Source organism: Podarcis erhardii, assembly GCF_964252035.2.
Source record: "Podarcis erhardii genome assembly, chromosome: 8".
NCBI classification, from domain to species: domain Eukaryota; kingdom Metazoa; phylum Chordata; class Lepidosauria; order Squamata; family Lacertidae; genus Podarcis; species Podarcis erhardii.
The window spans coordinates 35,217,331-35,233,690 of record NC_138499.1 but is presented as its reverse complement, the minus strand read 5'-3'; the positions used below and the strand labels follow the sequence as shown (position 1 = coordinate 35,233,690).

The 16,360-nt window shown below is 39.9% G+C and overlaps 1 protein-coding gene across 15 annotated transcripts in view; it reads left to right on the top strand.

The window, feature by feature from the left end:
* CSPP1 (centrosome and spindle pole associated protein 1) overlaps positions 1-16,360 on the top strand; it is a 57,120-nt gene that overhangs the window by 18,724 nt on the left and 22,036 nt on the right. For 9 of the 15 annotated variants that reach the window (XR_014159487.1, XM_081874014.1, XM_081874010.1 and 6 more), the window contains 11 exons: positions 217-318; positions 851-1,263; positions 2,873-2,943; positions 4,392-4,485; positions 5,528-5,600; positions 8,660-8,850; positions 12,021-12,142; positions 12,511-12,592; positions 13,560-13,680; positions 13,802-13,949; positions 14,904-15,056. Coding sequence is in view for 14 of the 15 variants with exons in the window: in XM_081874014.1 (XP_081730140.1) it covers positions 217-318; positions 851-1,263; positions 2,873-2,943; positions 4,392-4,485; positions 5,528-5,600; positions 8,660-8,850; positions 12,021-12,142; positions 12,511-12,592; positions 13,560-13,680; positions 13,802-13,949; positions 14,904-15,056 (1,570 nt within the window). In the remaining variant the exon portion in view is untranslated. The remainder of the gene's footprint in view (positions 1-216; positions 319-850; positions 1,264-2,872; positions 2,944-4,391; positions 4,486-5,527; positions 5,601-8,659; positions 8,851-12,020; positions 12,143-12,510; positions 12,593-13,559; positions 13,681-13,801; positions 13,950-14,903; positions 15,057-16,360) is intronic. The other 6 variants (XM_081874013.1, XM_081874020.1, XM_081874017.1 and 3 more) reach the window with 3 other exon arrangements.

The following is a 16,360-nucleotide window of genomic DNA, read 5'->3' as shown; positions in this document are numbered from 1 at the left end:
GAAACACGAACTAATACACCATGTATGAAAAGAGAAACATTAATGAAAAGCCAAAGTTCTTTTGCAACACCTTCTTTCTAAGCCAGAGTTTCATATGTACTACTCTACTAATAAAACGTTGTAAACAGTACAAGAAGCATCATTTTATTATCATCCTGTGTCTGTGGTGTTTAAAACCTTTTGTAGATCTGATACACTTTCCAATATCTGTTCTAGGACAGGTTAAGACTTGAAAGAAACAAAGAATACAATCAGTATCTCAGGGAAAGAGAAGACTGGAATGAAAGGTTAAGAAGAGTAGGGAAGAAGCACGAAGAGGTAAACCACAGACGGAGATTCTCGACTCTTTCACCGTTCACAAACCCATTATTTAGACTTTAAATTTAGAATTATTCTGGGCACGGCACGGTATGGGCAGGCTAATATTTATAGCTTGTTGAAATATAAAATTAATCCTGTTTTTATTCTTAAGATTTTATTTGGAAGATGCTGCATGTGTCACATCCCTTAACACTGCCCTTGTTATCTTCTTTCCCTTTTTTAGTTCTATGAAAATGGGGGGGGGGGGAATGGATAAAAATACCCAGTTGCAGTGGAGATGTGGCCCCTCATTCCATCCTGCTTTCTTTGCATTTATGTATTTATTTTAGTCAGTTAAAATACAACATCGATTCTGATATTCACGATAGTACGCACTGCAATATTGCCATTTAATAAGTGGTAGTAACATTATGTAGCCTAATTTAAAGCCTGCTTTTCTGGGTTGGCATTGAAATGGCTTATTAAAATTGCAATGATTAAAGGCTTCCTTTGTATTTAGCTTTAAAAATGTTTGTCTTTGTGTTAACAGCATGACACAGACACAAACAAAAAAGGCATTGCTGTCACCAGATCCCAGCCAGCATTACATACCCCAGCATTACAGCCACCAATAAGAGATGAAGAATTCTTCAAGAAAGATGCTTGCACTTCTACAGATACCTTTGAAGAGCTGTCAGACAAGAGACAATCAGTAGATCAACACCACAAACCAAAGAATGACATTGGACATGGGGACACCCTGTTGCACAAACAACTTGATGAAGTATTGAACATTTCCAACAGAAAGCACCAAAGACTGGATAGCAAACCTGAGACCTTTTCTAGAAGGCATCACAGGTTTGATGAAGGTCATGATCCTGAAATAGATGATGAAATGGACCCTAGATTTCGATATGAAAGCGACTATGACAAAAAGCCACTGAGGGTCTTTCATGCTCAAAGGTAACTTTAACTTCCTGGCACTTTGGGCCAAACTAGACATGACACCTTCCTGTCACTCTGTGGTTTTTATAAGAACTAATAGCCAATACGAGGGTGTTCTATTTTTGTTGGGATTGTACTGGAGAGAAAAAGAATGGTGTGGCCCTTCTGAAAATCTCCCCGTAACCCGTTACCAGACTTGAAAGAACATTTCCTGTTTGTGCTCATTCATAGCAACTCCTCAGTCTGCTATTAAGAACACCTGACTGCTGATGATGCATTTAGCATCACCTCTCCTTTATTGTGCAAAACAGGCGCACACTGTTTGGCAAATTACAGAAATAGAGCCGTCTCCCTTTTCTGTCCCTATCCATATGTTAATTGAGTGAAACAAACCACCTCCAGCCCAGAAGAAGGATGTTTGTAAACTTCATTTTTTTAGCTAAGGCTGGCACTGGAATATGGTGTGGCAATACCATTACTTCAGTTCAGTTCAACTACTGCATGTGATTGTGCTTTTAGAGTAGAACATTATGTTCTACCATACTAAGTCTGCATTTCTATCCTGGGTGCAGCTGTGCAGCAGTTTTGAAAGGGAGGGGAGAACATAAATATGCAATGGACATCAATCCTAGAATCCACACACCTCTGTGACTTCATCTCACTCTGATTCTTAGCCATTTTCCTATAAGCTCTGACAACTGTACTACCTCTGTGGGTTACGTAGTCAGAGTGACATAAAACTCAGTTATGAGAAATGTGTTGTTTTTAAAACGGTCTACAATTACTTTCTGAGAAGGCAGGATTTTTGTTATCTGGCTGTCCAGAGCTTTAGCATAGATGAGGGCCCCAAATTCCTACCACCTTGTAGCAAACACCTGTGAGAAACCTGTTTCTGGCAATTACCGACACCTCAACTTCTTCATTAGTTTTCCATCTTTTCTAAAATGGTCAGTTTCATTGGGTTAAAAAGAGCGATTTCTTCTCTTTGATCAGAAGCAAAATTGCCAAAAGATATCACAGTTTGAAAAGGTAAAAATACATAGGTGTTAGGCAGAGGCTATCGTGTAAGAGATTTTACCTAAATCCATGATTCAGCTTAGCAGTTACAAGCACATGACTTTAATGTGCATTCCTTTTTGATATAGTAATACCTCCGTGAACCTAGGCCTTGTCTAGCGTCCATTCTGGTGAACCTCCGCAGCAAACCTGAAAGTACCGGAACGAGTTACTTCCGGGTTTGCTGGTCGTGCATGCACAGAAGCGCTGAATCGTGCTTCGCACATGTGCAAAAACGCAAACTGCTTCATGTGTGTGCGCAGACTTTGCACTTTGCCCTGCGTCCTTTTCGGCTAGCGGCTGGGGCTCCAGAACAGATCCCGGCCGCAAAACGAGGTACGACTATATTTTCTTCTTATGGTTGTGTAATGTGCCCTTTGAATCAGATTAGAAACCTTTGCAGTTGCTTATTTTGACCCATCTGCAATCCTTAGGGATGCAAATTTAAATTAAGGTTTGAGTTGTTAGGGGCAACTGGCCTTGCCCTGAACTGGAGTTTCTTGACAGGAGGATTGCATACTAAATGTAGTTTGTTTTGATTGGCCTATCATCTACTTCTTTCTCATGTCAGAAGCCAAGGCACTAATGAGCAAGCACAAGCTGCTGCTGGCAGTGTCCCATATGCAACAGGACTAATCATTGGTATGTATGTATGTATGTATGTATAATCTACCTAGTGGGGGAAGTTGTGTTGTGATAACTGCCATAATATGTTATACCTTTTGTTGGGATTATAGGTAAAGTAACTTATAAAGGTTAGAGATTGCAAAAACCCCAGAGTACAAAGTTAGAAGAAATGTTTCATCCACCTGTTCCTGTCCTGGAAACATTTTAATACAAAGCTGAATAAAAATGGCCGTGTTCTAGCATTTTAATAAATTGCTGTTTCTGAAATGGAGCACCAACAAAATAATTAAATAACAAATAATAAATAATTATTAATAACTAATACAGTGGTGCCTCGCAAGACGAAATTAATCCGTTCCGTGAGGCTCTTTGTATAGCGTTTTTTTCGTCTTGCGAAGCAAGCCCATTGACAGCTTAGCGGATTAGCGCTATTAGCGGTTTAGCGGCTTTTAGCGGATCAGCTGATAAGCGGCTTATCAGCGGATCAGCTGATAAGCGGCTTAGCGGCTTAGGAAAAGGGGGGGGAGGGGAAAAAACCCTGCAGGAACTCGCAAGACATTTTCGTCTTGCGAAGCAAGCCCATAGGGAAATTCGTTTTGCGAAGCGCCTCCAAAACGGAAAACCCTTTCGTCTAGCGGGTTTTCCGTCTTGCGAGGCGTTCGTCTTGCGGGGCACCACTGTAATAATTTATTATTTATAACCCACCCATCTGGCTGCATTTCCCCAGCCACTCTGGGTGGCTCCCAACAGAATATTAAAAACACGATTAAACATCAAACTGTAAAAACTTCCCTAAACAGGGCTGCCTTCAGATGTCTTCTAAACATCAGATAGTTGTTTATTTCCTTGACATCTGATGGGAGGGCGTTCCACAGGGCAGGCGCCACTACGGAGAAGGCCTTCTGCCTGGAATTACAGTTCAAGGGCGAAGCCATGTGGGAGATTTGCAACTGGATCTCTTACGTTTTGTTTTCTCTCAAGCTTAAGTGCCTCCTTGTGAAGGCATGACTACATTCTTTTGTAGTTGCTTCACTCTGACAATTGTTCAGCTGCTTCTCCAACTTTGACACTAATGTGAAAATGGTTTGAGCTGCCACATCTACCGAAAAATAAATACTATTAAATTCAATGTGATTAGGATTTTAACCTTGGTTACAAACTATAGAGTGCAAAATATTCTTCGGCACAATGATGTTCAGTGGGATTTGTGCTTATTCATCTTTGGTCTGGATTGTGTCCAAGGCAGGAAGAGATCTATAGTTCATTTTTGTTGTCAAAGTAAGAGAACAGGGGAAAGAGGTTTGGAAAATGCATTTCCTTGGAAGTAGTGATTTTAGGAGTAGTGGAATTGCTGCAGGTGATAGAGTTCTGCTGTGCTTATGGCACAATTTTAGCAGAATCTATGTATCTATGATGCTAGAAGAGCAACTTGTATGTATTTTAGCTACTATCTTCATTTTTAGGTGGTCAAGACCGAGAGCTTATCCAGAGAAGAAAAGAGCAATATAGGCGAGAACTGATGGAACAAATTGCAGAGCAACAAAGAAATAAGAGACGGTAACCAGAAGCTAGTGGACTAACAATAATTCAAATTGATGAGTGATAAGTATTGAAAACTTTGTGAGAAATATGAAGCGAAAATCTTTTTATTACTAACAACTTGGTATAATGTATTAATATTTAAATCTTAAAAGTTTCATTTTTCCTCCCAGATTGCTTTCTTATCTCTTGAAAGCATGTCCTATTGCATCTTCAGAATGGTAATTAATGCAAGGATAAGGAAACAGGGATGATTTTTGTCTGGTCATTTCTGCTTATGGAAACCTAACTCTGTATAGAAGCTTAAGGTACCTCTTAAGTGGTACCTCGGGTTAAGAATTTTATTTGTTCTGGAGGTCCGTTCTTAACTTGAAACTGTTCTTAACCTGAGGTACCACTTTAGCTAATGGGACTTCCCGCTGCCACTGCGTGATTTCTGTTCTCATCCTGAAGCAAAGTTCTTAACCTGAGGTACTATTTCTGGGTTAGCAGAGTCTGTAACCTGAAGTGTCTGTAACCCAAGGTACCACTGTAATGGGAGGCAGAACAGAAGCCTCAACCTTGGTTCCTCCCCCTTCATTTCAGTATGTGTCCCTTGAAGATTGTTTCACATATATGTAATGGAAAGTAGGAAGGAATTCACATGGGAAATATAATGAGGAAGATGGTTGACTAATCACTAGACCAATGTAATCTGAAGCAAGTTCCTACTGGTTCTTCAAAAACTTATATGTTCGACTGTTAGGAAAAGATTATTAAATTAAATGAGTTATTTTAACTGTTCTGTTCTGAGAGATCCAGAGATACTTGGTGCATTGGATGAGGGTGGTTCAGCTTGAACCAGGGAGGCATGGGTTCAAATCCCAGCTTGAGCATGTAACTCACTAAGTGGCCTTGGTTAAAACTCTGCTTCTTAAGTCAGCCTAACTCTCAGGATTGTTCCGATGATAAAGTGAAGGGATCCACTGTATGCCACCCATTGTTCCTTCAAAGTGTGAGATACAAATGTTATATTTCTGTTCTTATGTTTTGTGTGTGTTTGTGTGTATTTCTTTGACAGTGAAAAAGAGCTTGAGCTCCCAGTTGCTGCATCTGGAGTTGTAGACCCCGAGAAGAAGGTGAGGAATTTTAATGTTCAGGTCTTCTCAGGTTTAGCTAACCATTTTAAGATGTATCTGTGTCAATGTGGTGCAGTGGTTAGAGTGTTGAACTGTAACCTGAAAGTATAGAGTTCAAATTCACACATGGCTATGAAGCTCACTGGGTGACCTTGGGCAAGTCACGGTCTATCAGCCTAACCTACCTCACAGGGCTGTTGTGAAGATAAAATTGAGAAGAGGAAAACCAGGTGCATGGGAATGGGCATCCAGTTCCCCGCACCTGTTGTACAACATAGTGATTTGAGAACTCTTTAGGACTCTTTAAGTTGCTTCCTAGTCTTTGATATAAAAATGAAATGCCTTTGTTTTGGGGCAAGTAAATGACTGAAGAAAAGCCAGATGGCAGTGCCTCTTTGTAAGCAAGGAGAGTTAACTTTTTAGGTACTCAACACTGGATGCATTTGTGCCATAATAAATCATGACTTAACATGATGTGCGTATACCACAGTGAGCCTTGGGCTTGCGCATTTCCCCCTCCCCTGACAAGCAGCTGGAAAGGTAACTTTGGAGTCTTTACTATTGGTTTCCCTTAAACACGGCTTGTCATTTTATCCAAAGCAGGGAATTGTTTTTTGCGATGAACTATGATCAGTTTCAAAACAAGCTGACTACAAACCATGAGTTAGAAAGTTGCCTTGTTAAAGCTAACTTTAGTTTCGGTCAGCCCTGATCCCCATTTTTGATGAAATGATAAGTCACTTTGTTTAAGGAAAACAAAACAAAAAAAAGCTTTCCAAGTTCCTCTCCTGGCCATGAAGGGGGGGGGGAGAGGGGGGAGTGTGCAAGGCAGGCTGCGACTCATGTGAGTCCCAATATACTATGGCTTATTGTGACACTTGAACATTGTTAGTGTAAGTTGACACAGTCTCTTGACAGAAGGTACTCATGTAAATCTGTCAAAGGACTTTGTGAAAATAATCCTGCTGTACACAGAGCCTCTTTTCATGAGTTTCTGAAGTTGTTCCACTTGTGTAGGATTTCAGTATATTATGGTTTTCCTAGGCTGATAATCCAAGAATTATTGAACCACATAAAGGCCTGCCAAATAGTTCCTGCTTAAGCTAAGAAACTGTTTCTGAACAGGCTAGTATCTGAAGCTGGTGGGAACCAGAAGTTTCCATGCTCAACTAGTGACTGTTGCATGCAGCACTTTTTGAACAATGCTGTGTTACATCACACCCAGATGTCCTCAATCCCATTGTGAAGTGGAGGCTAGTTTCCCCCCCATAAAAAACCCGCAAACAACCCCAGCTCAGCAAAGCTAGCCACAAAGCTTTCAGGTGTGTTGGATGGGGGGAATTGGATTGTGGGCCAAGTGCTAATGAAGAGTTAAATAAGGGTCAAGGGGTCTTTCTAAGGGAAGGGGCAGTGTCTGGACAGGTCCTGTACTGTCAGTCATACTTTCTATGTGAACATGGGGCAGAGGACCCAACTATTTTTGCACATAGGACACACAATGATTGCTTTGGGGAATTTGTTGTGGTAGAGCACTCAGTGGAACATGTAACCTCAGAAGAGGCTATGAAAGAAGGTCTAGTAAATGTAAATACCTAGTAAATACCTTGTTAAAAGAATAACTGGGGCGGGGTATAAGCATCAACATTGTATTAGGTGACTGAAAGTTGGCAGTACTTTCCATCTATTTAAATTATTCTGCTTCTTTTAAAAGTTTTCCTTCTGGTATAACTATGTGGGCTAAGCCCTAGAAAAGAGATCATGGGAAAAATATAAATACGTTTCAATGTGCCTCTGACTTCTGAGAATTAACATAGCTCAGTATGGGAGTATATGTAGAGCTTTAGCTAGGAGGAACAAGTGCAGGCATATGATACAAGAGGTCCCTGGTTAGAAACAGAGTAATAGTTATATACTTGGATAACTGGCAGGGATACAGGGGGTTGTTTGTTTAGGCCTTTATTTCTGCCCCTTAAAGACAGTGCCCTTTCCCAGTCTCCAGATTCATCTAGGTCCAAAAAGCAGTCTGAAAAACTTGCCAAAAGAGGGAAACAACTGCTAGTGCTCAGGATTACCCCTTGGATTCTGACCAAAGAAGGCATTCCACTAGACAACTTTCCTTGTATCAGGCAGAAACACTTGCAATTAAAAATCTGTTAGAAATTGGGTGTAGTCCACACTTGCATTGTACTAACAATATTGTATATACTGTCTTGCAGCTAAGTGAAGAAAAGGTAAAAATTTAAACATATTGCTATTTTTGTCAACAACTGTTCTACCTAGATGGCTGTATAGTGCCCACTTCAGGCATGTGGGGTTCCAGAGCTATCAGCATTTTTCTGGCCATAAACATGGTGATACAGAAATTCAATAGGAAATCAATCTTCACAAATCTCTCTGAGACCTTTCATGTTACATTAGTTTTCAGAGTAAGGTTTTCAACATTCTCGGCAACAAGTTACACAGTAGCTGTTGGGGAAACCATGGAGTAGTTAGTGGCATAGTTTTGAAACCTACATGCTTTTTGAATTAAGTGCATGGTACCACCTCTTTTTCTTTTGTATCCTCTTCCAACCGTCAATAAACATTTTTATTTAGCAGAGTTATAGAGTGGACTATATTGTGGTGTTTTTAAAATGAAAAGCCAAAAAAAAAAAAGGCATTAATAAGATATTGTCTAAAATAATGGATATCTATAAAAAAAATAATTTGGTGGTGCTTCTTAATAGCTAATGTTTTTTAGAAATGTTTATTGGGCATGTTTCAATATTTTTCTCCTTTAGATTAAATGCTATAGTACGTTGCTTCTTCTTTGAAATAGCTGTTTCCAAATTTTCTAAGATTAACACAAGTGTTGATTATCAGTTATCTTTTTTACTAGCATGTTCAACTAAACATTTAGCATGACAGTTACTTTGTGAAAAATAATTTTATACTAAAATTTCAGTGGGTTCTTAAATGTGATATTTAAAGCACTACCTTGCTTTTGGAAAATGTTATTTTCTGAAATGGTGCATAGTACTTAACTAGTTTGAGCACCCTAATAACCTAAATAATCAATCAACTTTTTTCCATAGCCTAACCGACTGAAAGAGCTGGGATTAACACCACGAATATCTGAGGAGAGAATACCACCAGAAAGACCAAGACCGGCATTTCAAACTCCTACACCTGGACCTACCTCCTTATCTGCACCTCCTATCTCACCTGTGAATGAAGAGTTCCACAGAGGGTTGTCCACTACTCTTGGAGAAATGTTGGCTCCCAGGTGACTTTCTGTAGTGTTTTCTTTGCCGTTGTCTGATGTTTGGGTACATGTGAGGTATCTAAGTCTGTGGCAAGGGTGGCTAACCCTCAAGCCAGGAACATGATCTGCATCACCCCCAAGTGGTCTCTCCCCCCCCCCTCCCCAAAGTTCCAATCAATTTTGGTGGCAGCTGCAAAAAGGGAAAAAACATTAAGTAGACAAAGTGCTGGGCAGCAGCCCAGTGTTCTGATGGGAATGCAAATCACCTCCTGCCCAGTCATCAGATCCAATCAAGCATCAGGTTTCTGAAAAGAGCAAAAAGTGCATGAAAATAAGCGATTGTATTTTATGTCACTACCATTCCACAGGCATGGAATAGAGAGGATTGTTTTTTATCAGAGGCACCATCCAGTAGAAGCTCGCAGTGTCATTTTCCATGCACTACTTCATATTGCAGTAGGCATGCTATGGGGGGGGGGGGAATCATTTTTCAAGCAGCCAAATATTTGGCTACAACTGGAAGGACTGAGTGAAGTATATTTTAAATCTTCTGAAACAACTGTGTAACAGCTATAAATGCATAGCGCTATATAATTATCATATAAAATGCCACTGTGGGGTGGATATTGGGTCCTAAAGGTAAAGGAACCCCTGACCATTAGGTCCAGTCATGACCGACTCCGGGGTTGCGGCACTCATCTTGCTTTATTGGCCGAGGGAGTCGGTGTACAGCTTCCGGGTCATGTGGCCAGCATGACTAAGCCGCTTCTGGCGAACCAGAGCAGCACTCGGAAACACCGTTTACCTTCCCGCCGGAGTGGTACCTATTTATCTACTTGTACTTTGATGTGCTTTCTTTTTTTATATATATAAAATTTTTATTAGGTTTTCACATTTTATAAAGACACACACACACAAACAAAAACAACAAAAAACAAAAACAAAAACAAAACATGTATAATTTCATACCCTTACTTTCATTACCCCCTTTCCTTGACTTCCCCCCACCCCCTCTTCATACATCCCAATTCCGATAATTGGTTCAGCAAGTTCTTGTCTCTCATCCTTAACATATTATTGTTATTTTTAAACTTAGCTCTTTTTACTTATCCACATTTAACTTATCCAATTCTCTTATAAACATTAAATCCTTTTTCTAAGGTCGACCTAATTTCCCTTCCACGAATTTCTCCCTTTATATATTAATTAATTATATGTCATAATGGCCAAATAAAAAAATCATAAAATTTTGAAATTCTATTCTCCCCTCCCTCCCTACCCCGGTTTCCATCCCTTCCCAAGCAAATGTCCACAAAAACAGTTCCTAGCCCGGATTTCTCACATCCGAGGCCTTCAAATCTCTGTCAGTCTCTCTCTGCCGATTTTGTTGGTAACCCTTTTTGTTGGTCCTCAGGTCTCGAAGGAGTTCTGTCACAGTCACATCAAATTTTCTTCCATCCAAGATGCTTAAAAGCAGTTGCTGCAAAAGGTCAGCTGATCTCCCATACTCAAAGAGGAAGTCCCGATCGTATTTCATTATTCTTTTAAATTCCAGTATTCCAGGTACTCCAGGGACTTCCTCCTTCATCTTTCTCATCTTTCACAGATTTGTAATCCGAAGATCTTCTTCTTTATTTTCTGACAATATGGGCTTCTGATTGGTATTTTCCTGTACTTTCTCCACTCCTTCTTTCCTCTCCACCAGTTCCAAAAATGGCTCTTCTGGTTCAGCTGCAGATTTTTTATCAGTCAAATCCTTTATGCATTCAGCAGAGTTGTTTGTTATAGAATTCAAGGTCATAAGTTCTTTGTTCATAGCCGTACTCTGCTCTTGCAGGATTCCCACGAGAAAAAACATTTTTTCTATCTCTGCCAGTAATTTTCCCTCTGCAGCCATTGTAATGTCTTTAGTTCCCCCTAGGGGGATTCCAATTGCTTGATAGTCCTTTTCCAACAATCCGTTACTTTGTTGTTTATAACTACGTTGTTTCCAGCCACCTCAATTCAAATGTAACACTTTTAGTTCAGAGAGTTATTAAGTAATAAAGTTCTTAACTTTAACCGCCCGTTTGACAGCTCCTTTGACAGCTGTCAAACTCCTTATTCTTTTTCCTCCGGCTCACGCACAGGACGCTCCCGGGTTCGGGGGGGGGGTTTACACAAAAGCTTCCAAAATTCTTCACTTTCTCTCCAGCACGAAGACTTCTTCTGTCAGATTCATGGAAATATCTTTTATCTGACACCAAAAAGACAATAATCTCCACCTTAGTTCTCCGATCTTTGCTTTAGATCGTTTGTAGGTAGGGGGGGTGCGGACTTCCCTTTAGCACATCCCCCGGTTGTACCGAATTCAAAGGTATAAATTTTAAAGTCCAAATTCCATTCTACTCACGGGTTGTTTGTTTTCCAGTCCGAATTTTGGGGAAAAAGTCAGCGCTCTCTGGCCATGGCTCGCGGCTTCGCTCCACTGAAGTAGCGGTCTACTCACAGCACCACGCCGCTCCCCGTACCCTCTCCGTAGCCTTTAGAAAGGCTCTTCGTGGGTCGGGGAAGGCGCTTAAAGGTGCCCGCCGAGTCACCAAGTCCGCAGGCTTCCGCGCCTGCGGTTTCTAAGGGTCCCCGCGTCGCCGGCGCGGTAAGACCCGTCTTCAGCAGAGCCGATTCCCTCCGGAGCTCGGAGGGAATCCGCCATTAGCCGATCGCGCTAACCCGGAAGTCGCCACTTTGATGTGCTTTCAAACTGCTAGGTTGGCAGGAGCAGGGACCGAGCAATGGGAGCTCACCCCGTAGCGGGGATTTGAACTGCCGACCTTCTGATCGGCAAGTCGGTTTAACCCACAGCGCCACCCGTGTCCTAGAAGCACATAAATCAGACATAAGTACGTTTTGCCTTGTGATAAGCCTAGGTATTCAGAAGCAGTGCACTTTACCAACCATCAAAAGGGGGCAGTGATTAGAACGAAGTTGGCATGTTACTATTAGTGAGAAGCATTAACTGATTCCTGCATTGCAGGGGGTCGGACTGCATTCCCCTTGGGACACTTCCAACTTAAGATTCTATGATCAAGTGACAGAATTCCTGCATAGAAAAAACAGCCAGATATTTTTGTTCACACTTTTTCTTCTCTCGTGATGAGGCATGCTTCAAAAAGCCACCTTTAAAACACACTGCCATTTTTCTTTGGATTTAGGATTGCACCGTTACCGCCTCCACCTCCACCACCAATTCTGATTGATAACTACAGAACTCCATATGATGATGCATATTACTATTATGGTGCCAGGAACCCTTTGGACCCCAGCCTTGCATATTGTAAGTTGATTAACCAAGTGGTGTAGAACTATAGTAATGCACTCCCTGGAGGTTATTGCCTCAGACGACACTTACCAGCTCAGTTTCCTATTATTAAGAATGATAGCCAGTCATATTAATACATTAAATTCAGTTTTTAAAATATTAATAATCATCTTTATGTTTTAGCTGTTTACACTATCTTCATATTTTATGATATGGTTCTATAGAAATATTTCTATAAATAAATGCATCTTTACATTACTGTCTGGCACAGTTTCTTGACATGCCAGCATTTTATGTTCTTCAGATAATAAACTAACATATTAAAATAACTGTCCAGACTGTAAAACACTAGATTAAAGTTTTGGATGTCTTGATTCTTTTAGATGGGCCAGGTATAACAGGGATGCAGCCTTCATCTGCACCTCCACCTGTAGATACTGTTCAAAGACCTCCTCCTATGACTGCGTAAGTACTGATAAGATTAGTTTAGCATTGTTTGGCTCTTTATTTGGGAATGTGAGTTTTAAAAAAGATGCTTTTATTGGAAGATTTTCCATAAGTAACAAAAGTACATTCAGTGTCTCTGTTTTTAAATTGTAGCATCCTTCATACAAATCAAGTACAATCAGATTGAGACATTTTTTGTTGAAGACAAGGTGGGGTTGAGGGGGAGGGAAGAAAGTAGAGAGAGACAGACATTTAGGAGAGGGGGAAGGTGAAGGAGACATTAAAATTTCATTTTTACATATATGAGTGGAGCTTTTTTTGGCAGTGTCACTTGGACGGGTGTCTTATTTTTGTTGGCAGAGCAAGAGGTCAAAGGGCCCAAGGTAGGGTTGGTGGCAGTTGATTGGTAGCAGTGTGTTTTGTTTGTGGGAAGTGGGTGTTGTTAGCCATATTGATTTTTATGTTGTCAGGAAAGATTGGTCATTGTCTTCTTGGCTTGTATATGTAATAAAGGGGGCGGGCAAACAAGGGTACAAGCATTCTCTTTGGTTTGTCCCCATGATAGTTTCAGTTTGCTGGTTAGTTTTTTTAATAGGGCAGTTGCCCATACAGTTTGATACCAGTTGTCCCCGGACACTCCCGATAGGCCCCTCTAGTGTCTGGTTAGAGGCACTGCTAGCTGCTGAGTGTAAGTGCCTTATAAGTTCTTTGCCATGTTAATGTGTGTTATTGTCTTGGAATATATTTTGTAGGGCGTATTCTGGAGTTGCTCCTCTTACTTGTTTTGCTATTTGATTTTGAAATGGAATTGTGGGGAAATTGCCAGCTTTCTGAATGTAACTGCAAAACTGAAACCACTTTTTAGATCATAAATTAACATTGTAGTGAAAACTAATAAAGTAGCACCTGAGAAAGACAATTTCAATTAGTAACACACTTAGGTTTTCTTCAAAAAAACATTGCATTTTTACTCTTTTGAATGCAGAAGTAAAATCGGAGCAAGAATTGCAAATGAAAGGCCAAAAGGTCTGGGTATGTTTCCCGAAGAAAAACCAAAGACCTCAAAAGAGGCTACTTTAACTTATCAGCAAGAATTACAACAACAGGTGAGAAGCTTAAATTTGTTTGGAAATTTGTTTGTGAGTGCTTAGACTTACATTGAATTCAATATTATTTTTTATCGTATTAATGAGACATGTAACGCCAAATGCTGATACTTTTTTGCAGATAAGGGAAAGAGAAGAACGTCGCAGGCAAGAGAAGGAAGAAAAGGAACGGTATGAGGCCAAATTAGAAGCTGAAATGAGAACGTACAATCCTTGGGGCAAAGGAGGTGGTGGTGCTCCTCTCAGAGATAAAAAAGGAAACCTCATAAGTATGTTTGAAATCAGGGGATTTTCTTTTTACTTTATCTATGTTTATGTCTATATTTATTTATATTTGTTGAGAAACAAATGACACTTGGCAGGAGAGTAAAATGGATGTACTACAGCGAATTTACAGCATGGAAGAAATCAGCTCTGTTTATTTAGACAGTCAAACAGTAGTTTTGCTTCTTTTGGTGGGAGCTGCACTGACAAGGATGATATTTTTGGCAAAATGTAGCAAGAGGTGGCATTAGGAATAAAAGGAAGACGTATAATGGAGGAGAAAATACTGTAATACACAAAAGACAGGCTTATGAGTACAGAGACTTCCTCCCACACAAAGCTTTTTAGAGTCATTCTTAAATATGTTTACCAGTCTCATAATTGAGTCTGCTTCTTGTTTTATATTGATAAAGGATAAACATCTAATTATGGCTAGATTTTTTAAATCGTCTTTAAAATACTGTGGCTCTCCTGCTAGTAGTTTGGAATTTTTATTGTGTTTATTAAATACATCTTAATCAGAATGGTAGTTGATATTTGCCAGCTGTAGCATAAATAATTTGCAAGTGAAGAGATGATAAATCTGGAGACAACTCTGGTAGTCAAACGGCAGAAAACCTCAATGCATCAATACATTAGAGTTCTGAGACCTTCCACTTATGGCTTAAACGTAGTGCTAACATCTTCTTTAATAATAATAATAATAATAATAATAATAATAATAATAATAATAATAATAAATAATTAAATGGATCATGACAGATTGTTTTGGATTTTTAGTGAGCTTTTACATAAAGCACACACTACACAGCACATATAGCTCTTATCTTGGATTGTGGCCTTTGTATTTCCTCTTAACTGTAGATCTGGAAAAACATTTCTTGGCTTGGAACTGTGTCATAAACATGCCTCACGTTGGAATAAAATATTATACATGGCTGTTTCCCCCTTTTCTTCAGCTGACTTGAATATGATGCACAAGCAAAATGAAGATGCATATCATAATCCAGAGGCACGAGTATATGAAGATAAAAGGGCTATAGTATCTGTTGACCTAAGTTTGGCCTCCCCAAGACTTGAAAATACAGATGAATCTTCAAATAAAATAGCAGGTTTAAATAATACCATATTTTCAGTTGCGAATGTGTGTTGTGTCCCTGATGAATGACTGTACATTCTTCCTATGCTGTACTTTCCACTGAAGACAATCCTGTATGTTTCCTTGAATCCTCTTGAACGTGGTTTAGTTAGCAGTACTAGAAACTGTTTGTATGGTTGCACTGATAAATATTTTTGTACTCCTGTTCTCTATTGTGAAAGCACTCTGTGCATGCCCAAGGGGGTTCCTTATGCATTTACACGGTGTCCGCCATCAAACGAAGAAAGAGAACAGGAAGCTCCTCAGTATGCGTTAGAATCACTGAGTCATGCGTAAATTATTTCCTATTAGTGTTGTCCCCTTCTTTCCTTCTCCTTTTGCATCTGAATACCAGTGTTCAAGTTCCAATATTCTGCAAGGAAGAAAAGAAGCAGCAGTCTTCAAAAAAAAAAGTTTCATTCTTGATTTGGTTTTTAGTTAGTGACAATTAAGAAGGAGCTCTTTTAAAGGGGTAAAAAAATGCTCAAGAAAATATTATTTGGGAATAAGATAGTTAGAGCTTGATTATGTCCACCTATATATTGAGTACTTGCAACCCAATCATAATATACGGTACATTGTAGCTGTGATCCAGAAAGCTAGTGCTAAGTAGTCTGGTGTGCAGATATCTCCAATGCAATGCATGCAGTTTGATCGCCCATGGGTATTTTATATTTTTACTTACTAGTTGGTCACAATGAAAACTATTTTAAAACATGGGATTATACATCAGTGTTCACAAGCATGGAGCATGGCAAGGTACATAGTATGTTTAAATGCATCTTTTGGGTTAGAGAGAAGAAACATAACCTAATTGTTATATTTTCTTGTTTTGTCAATCACATGGAAGTGCTTGGAGGTGGATGCCAGGATTTTCAGTTTTGTAATAGAATTACTTTCTAAATTTACAAATGTATTTTTAAAGTAGAATTAAGGGGGAATTCAGAAATCAAATACAGTGGTGCCCCGCAAGACGAACGCCTCGCAAGACGGAAAACCCGCTAGACGAAAGGGTTTTCCGTTTTAGAGGCGCTTCGCAAAACGAATTTCCCTATGGGCTTGCTTTGCAAGACGAAAATGTCTTGCGAGTTCCTGCAGGTTTTTCCCCCCTTTCCCCTCCTTTTTCTAAGCAGCTAAGCCGCTTATCAGCTGATCCGCTAAGCTGATAAGCCGCTAAAAGCCGCTAAACCGCTAATAGCGCTAATCCGCTAAGCTGTCAATGGGCTTGCTTCGCAAGACGAAAAAACCGCTATACGAAGAGACTCATGGAACGGATTA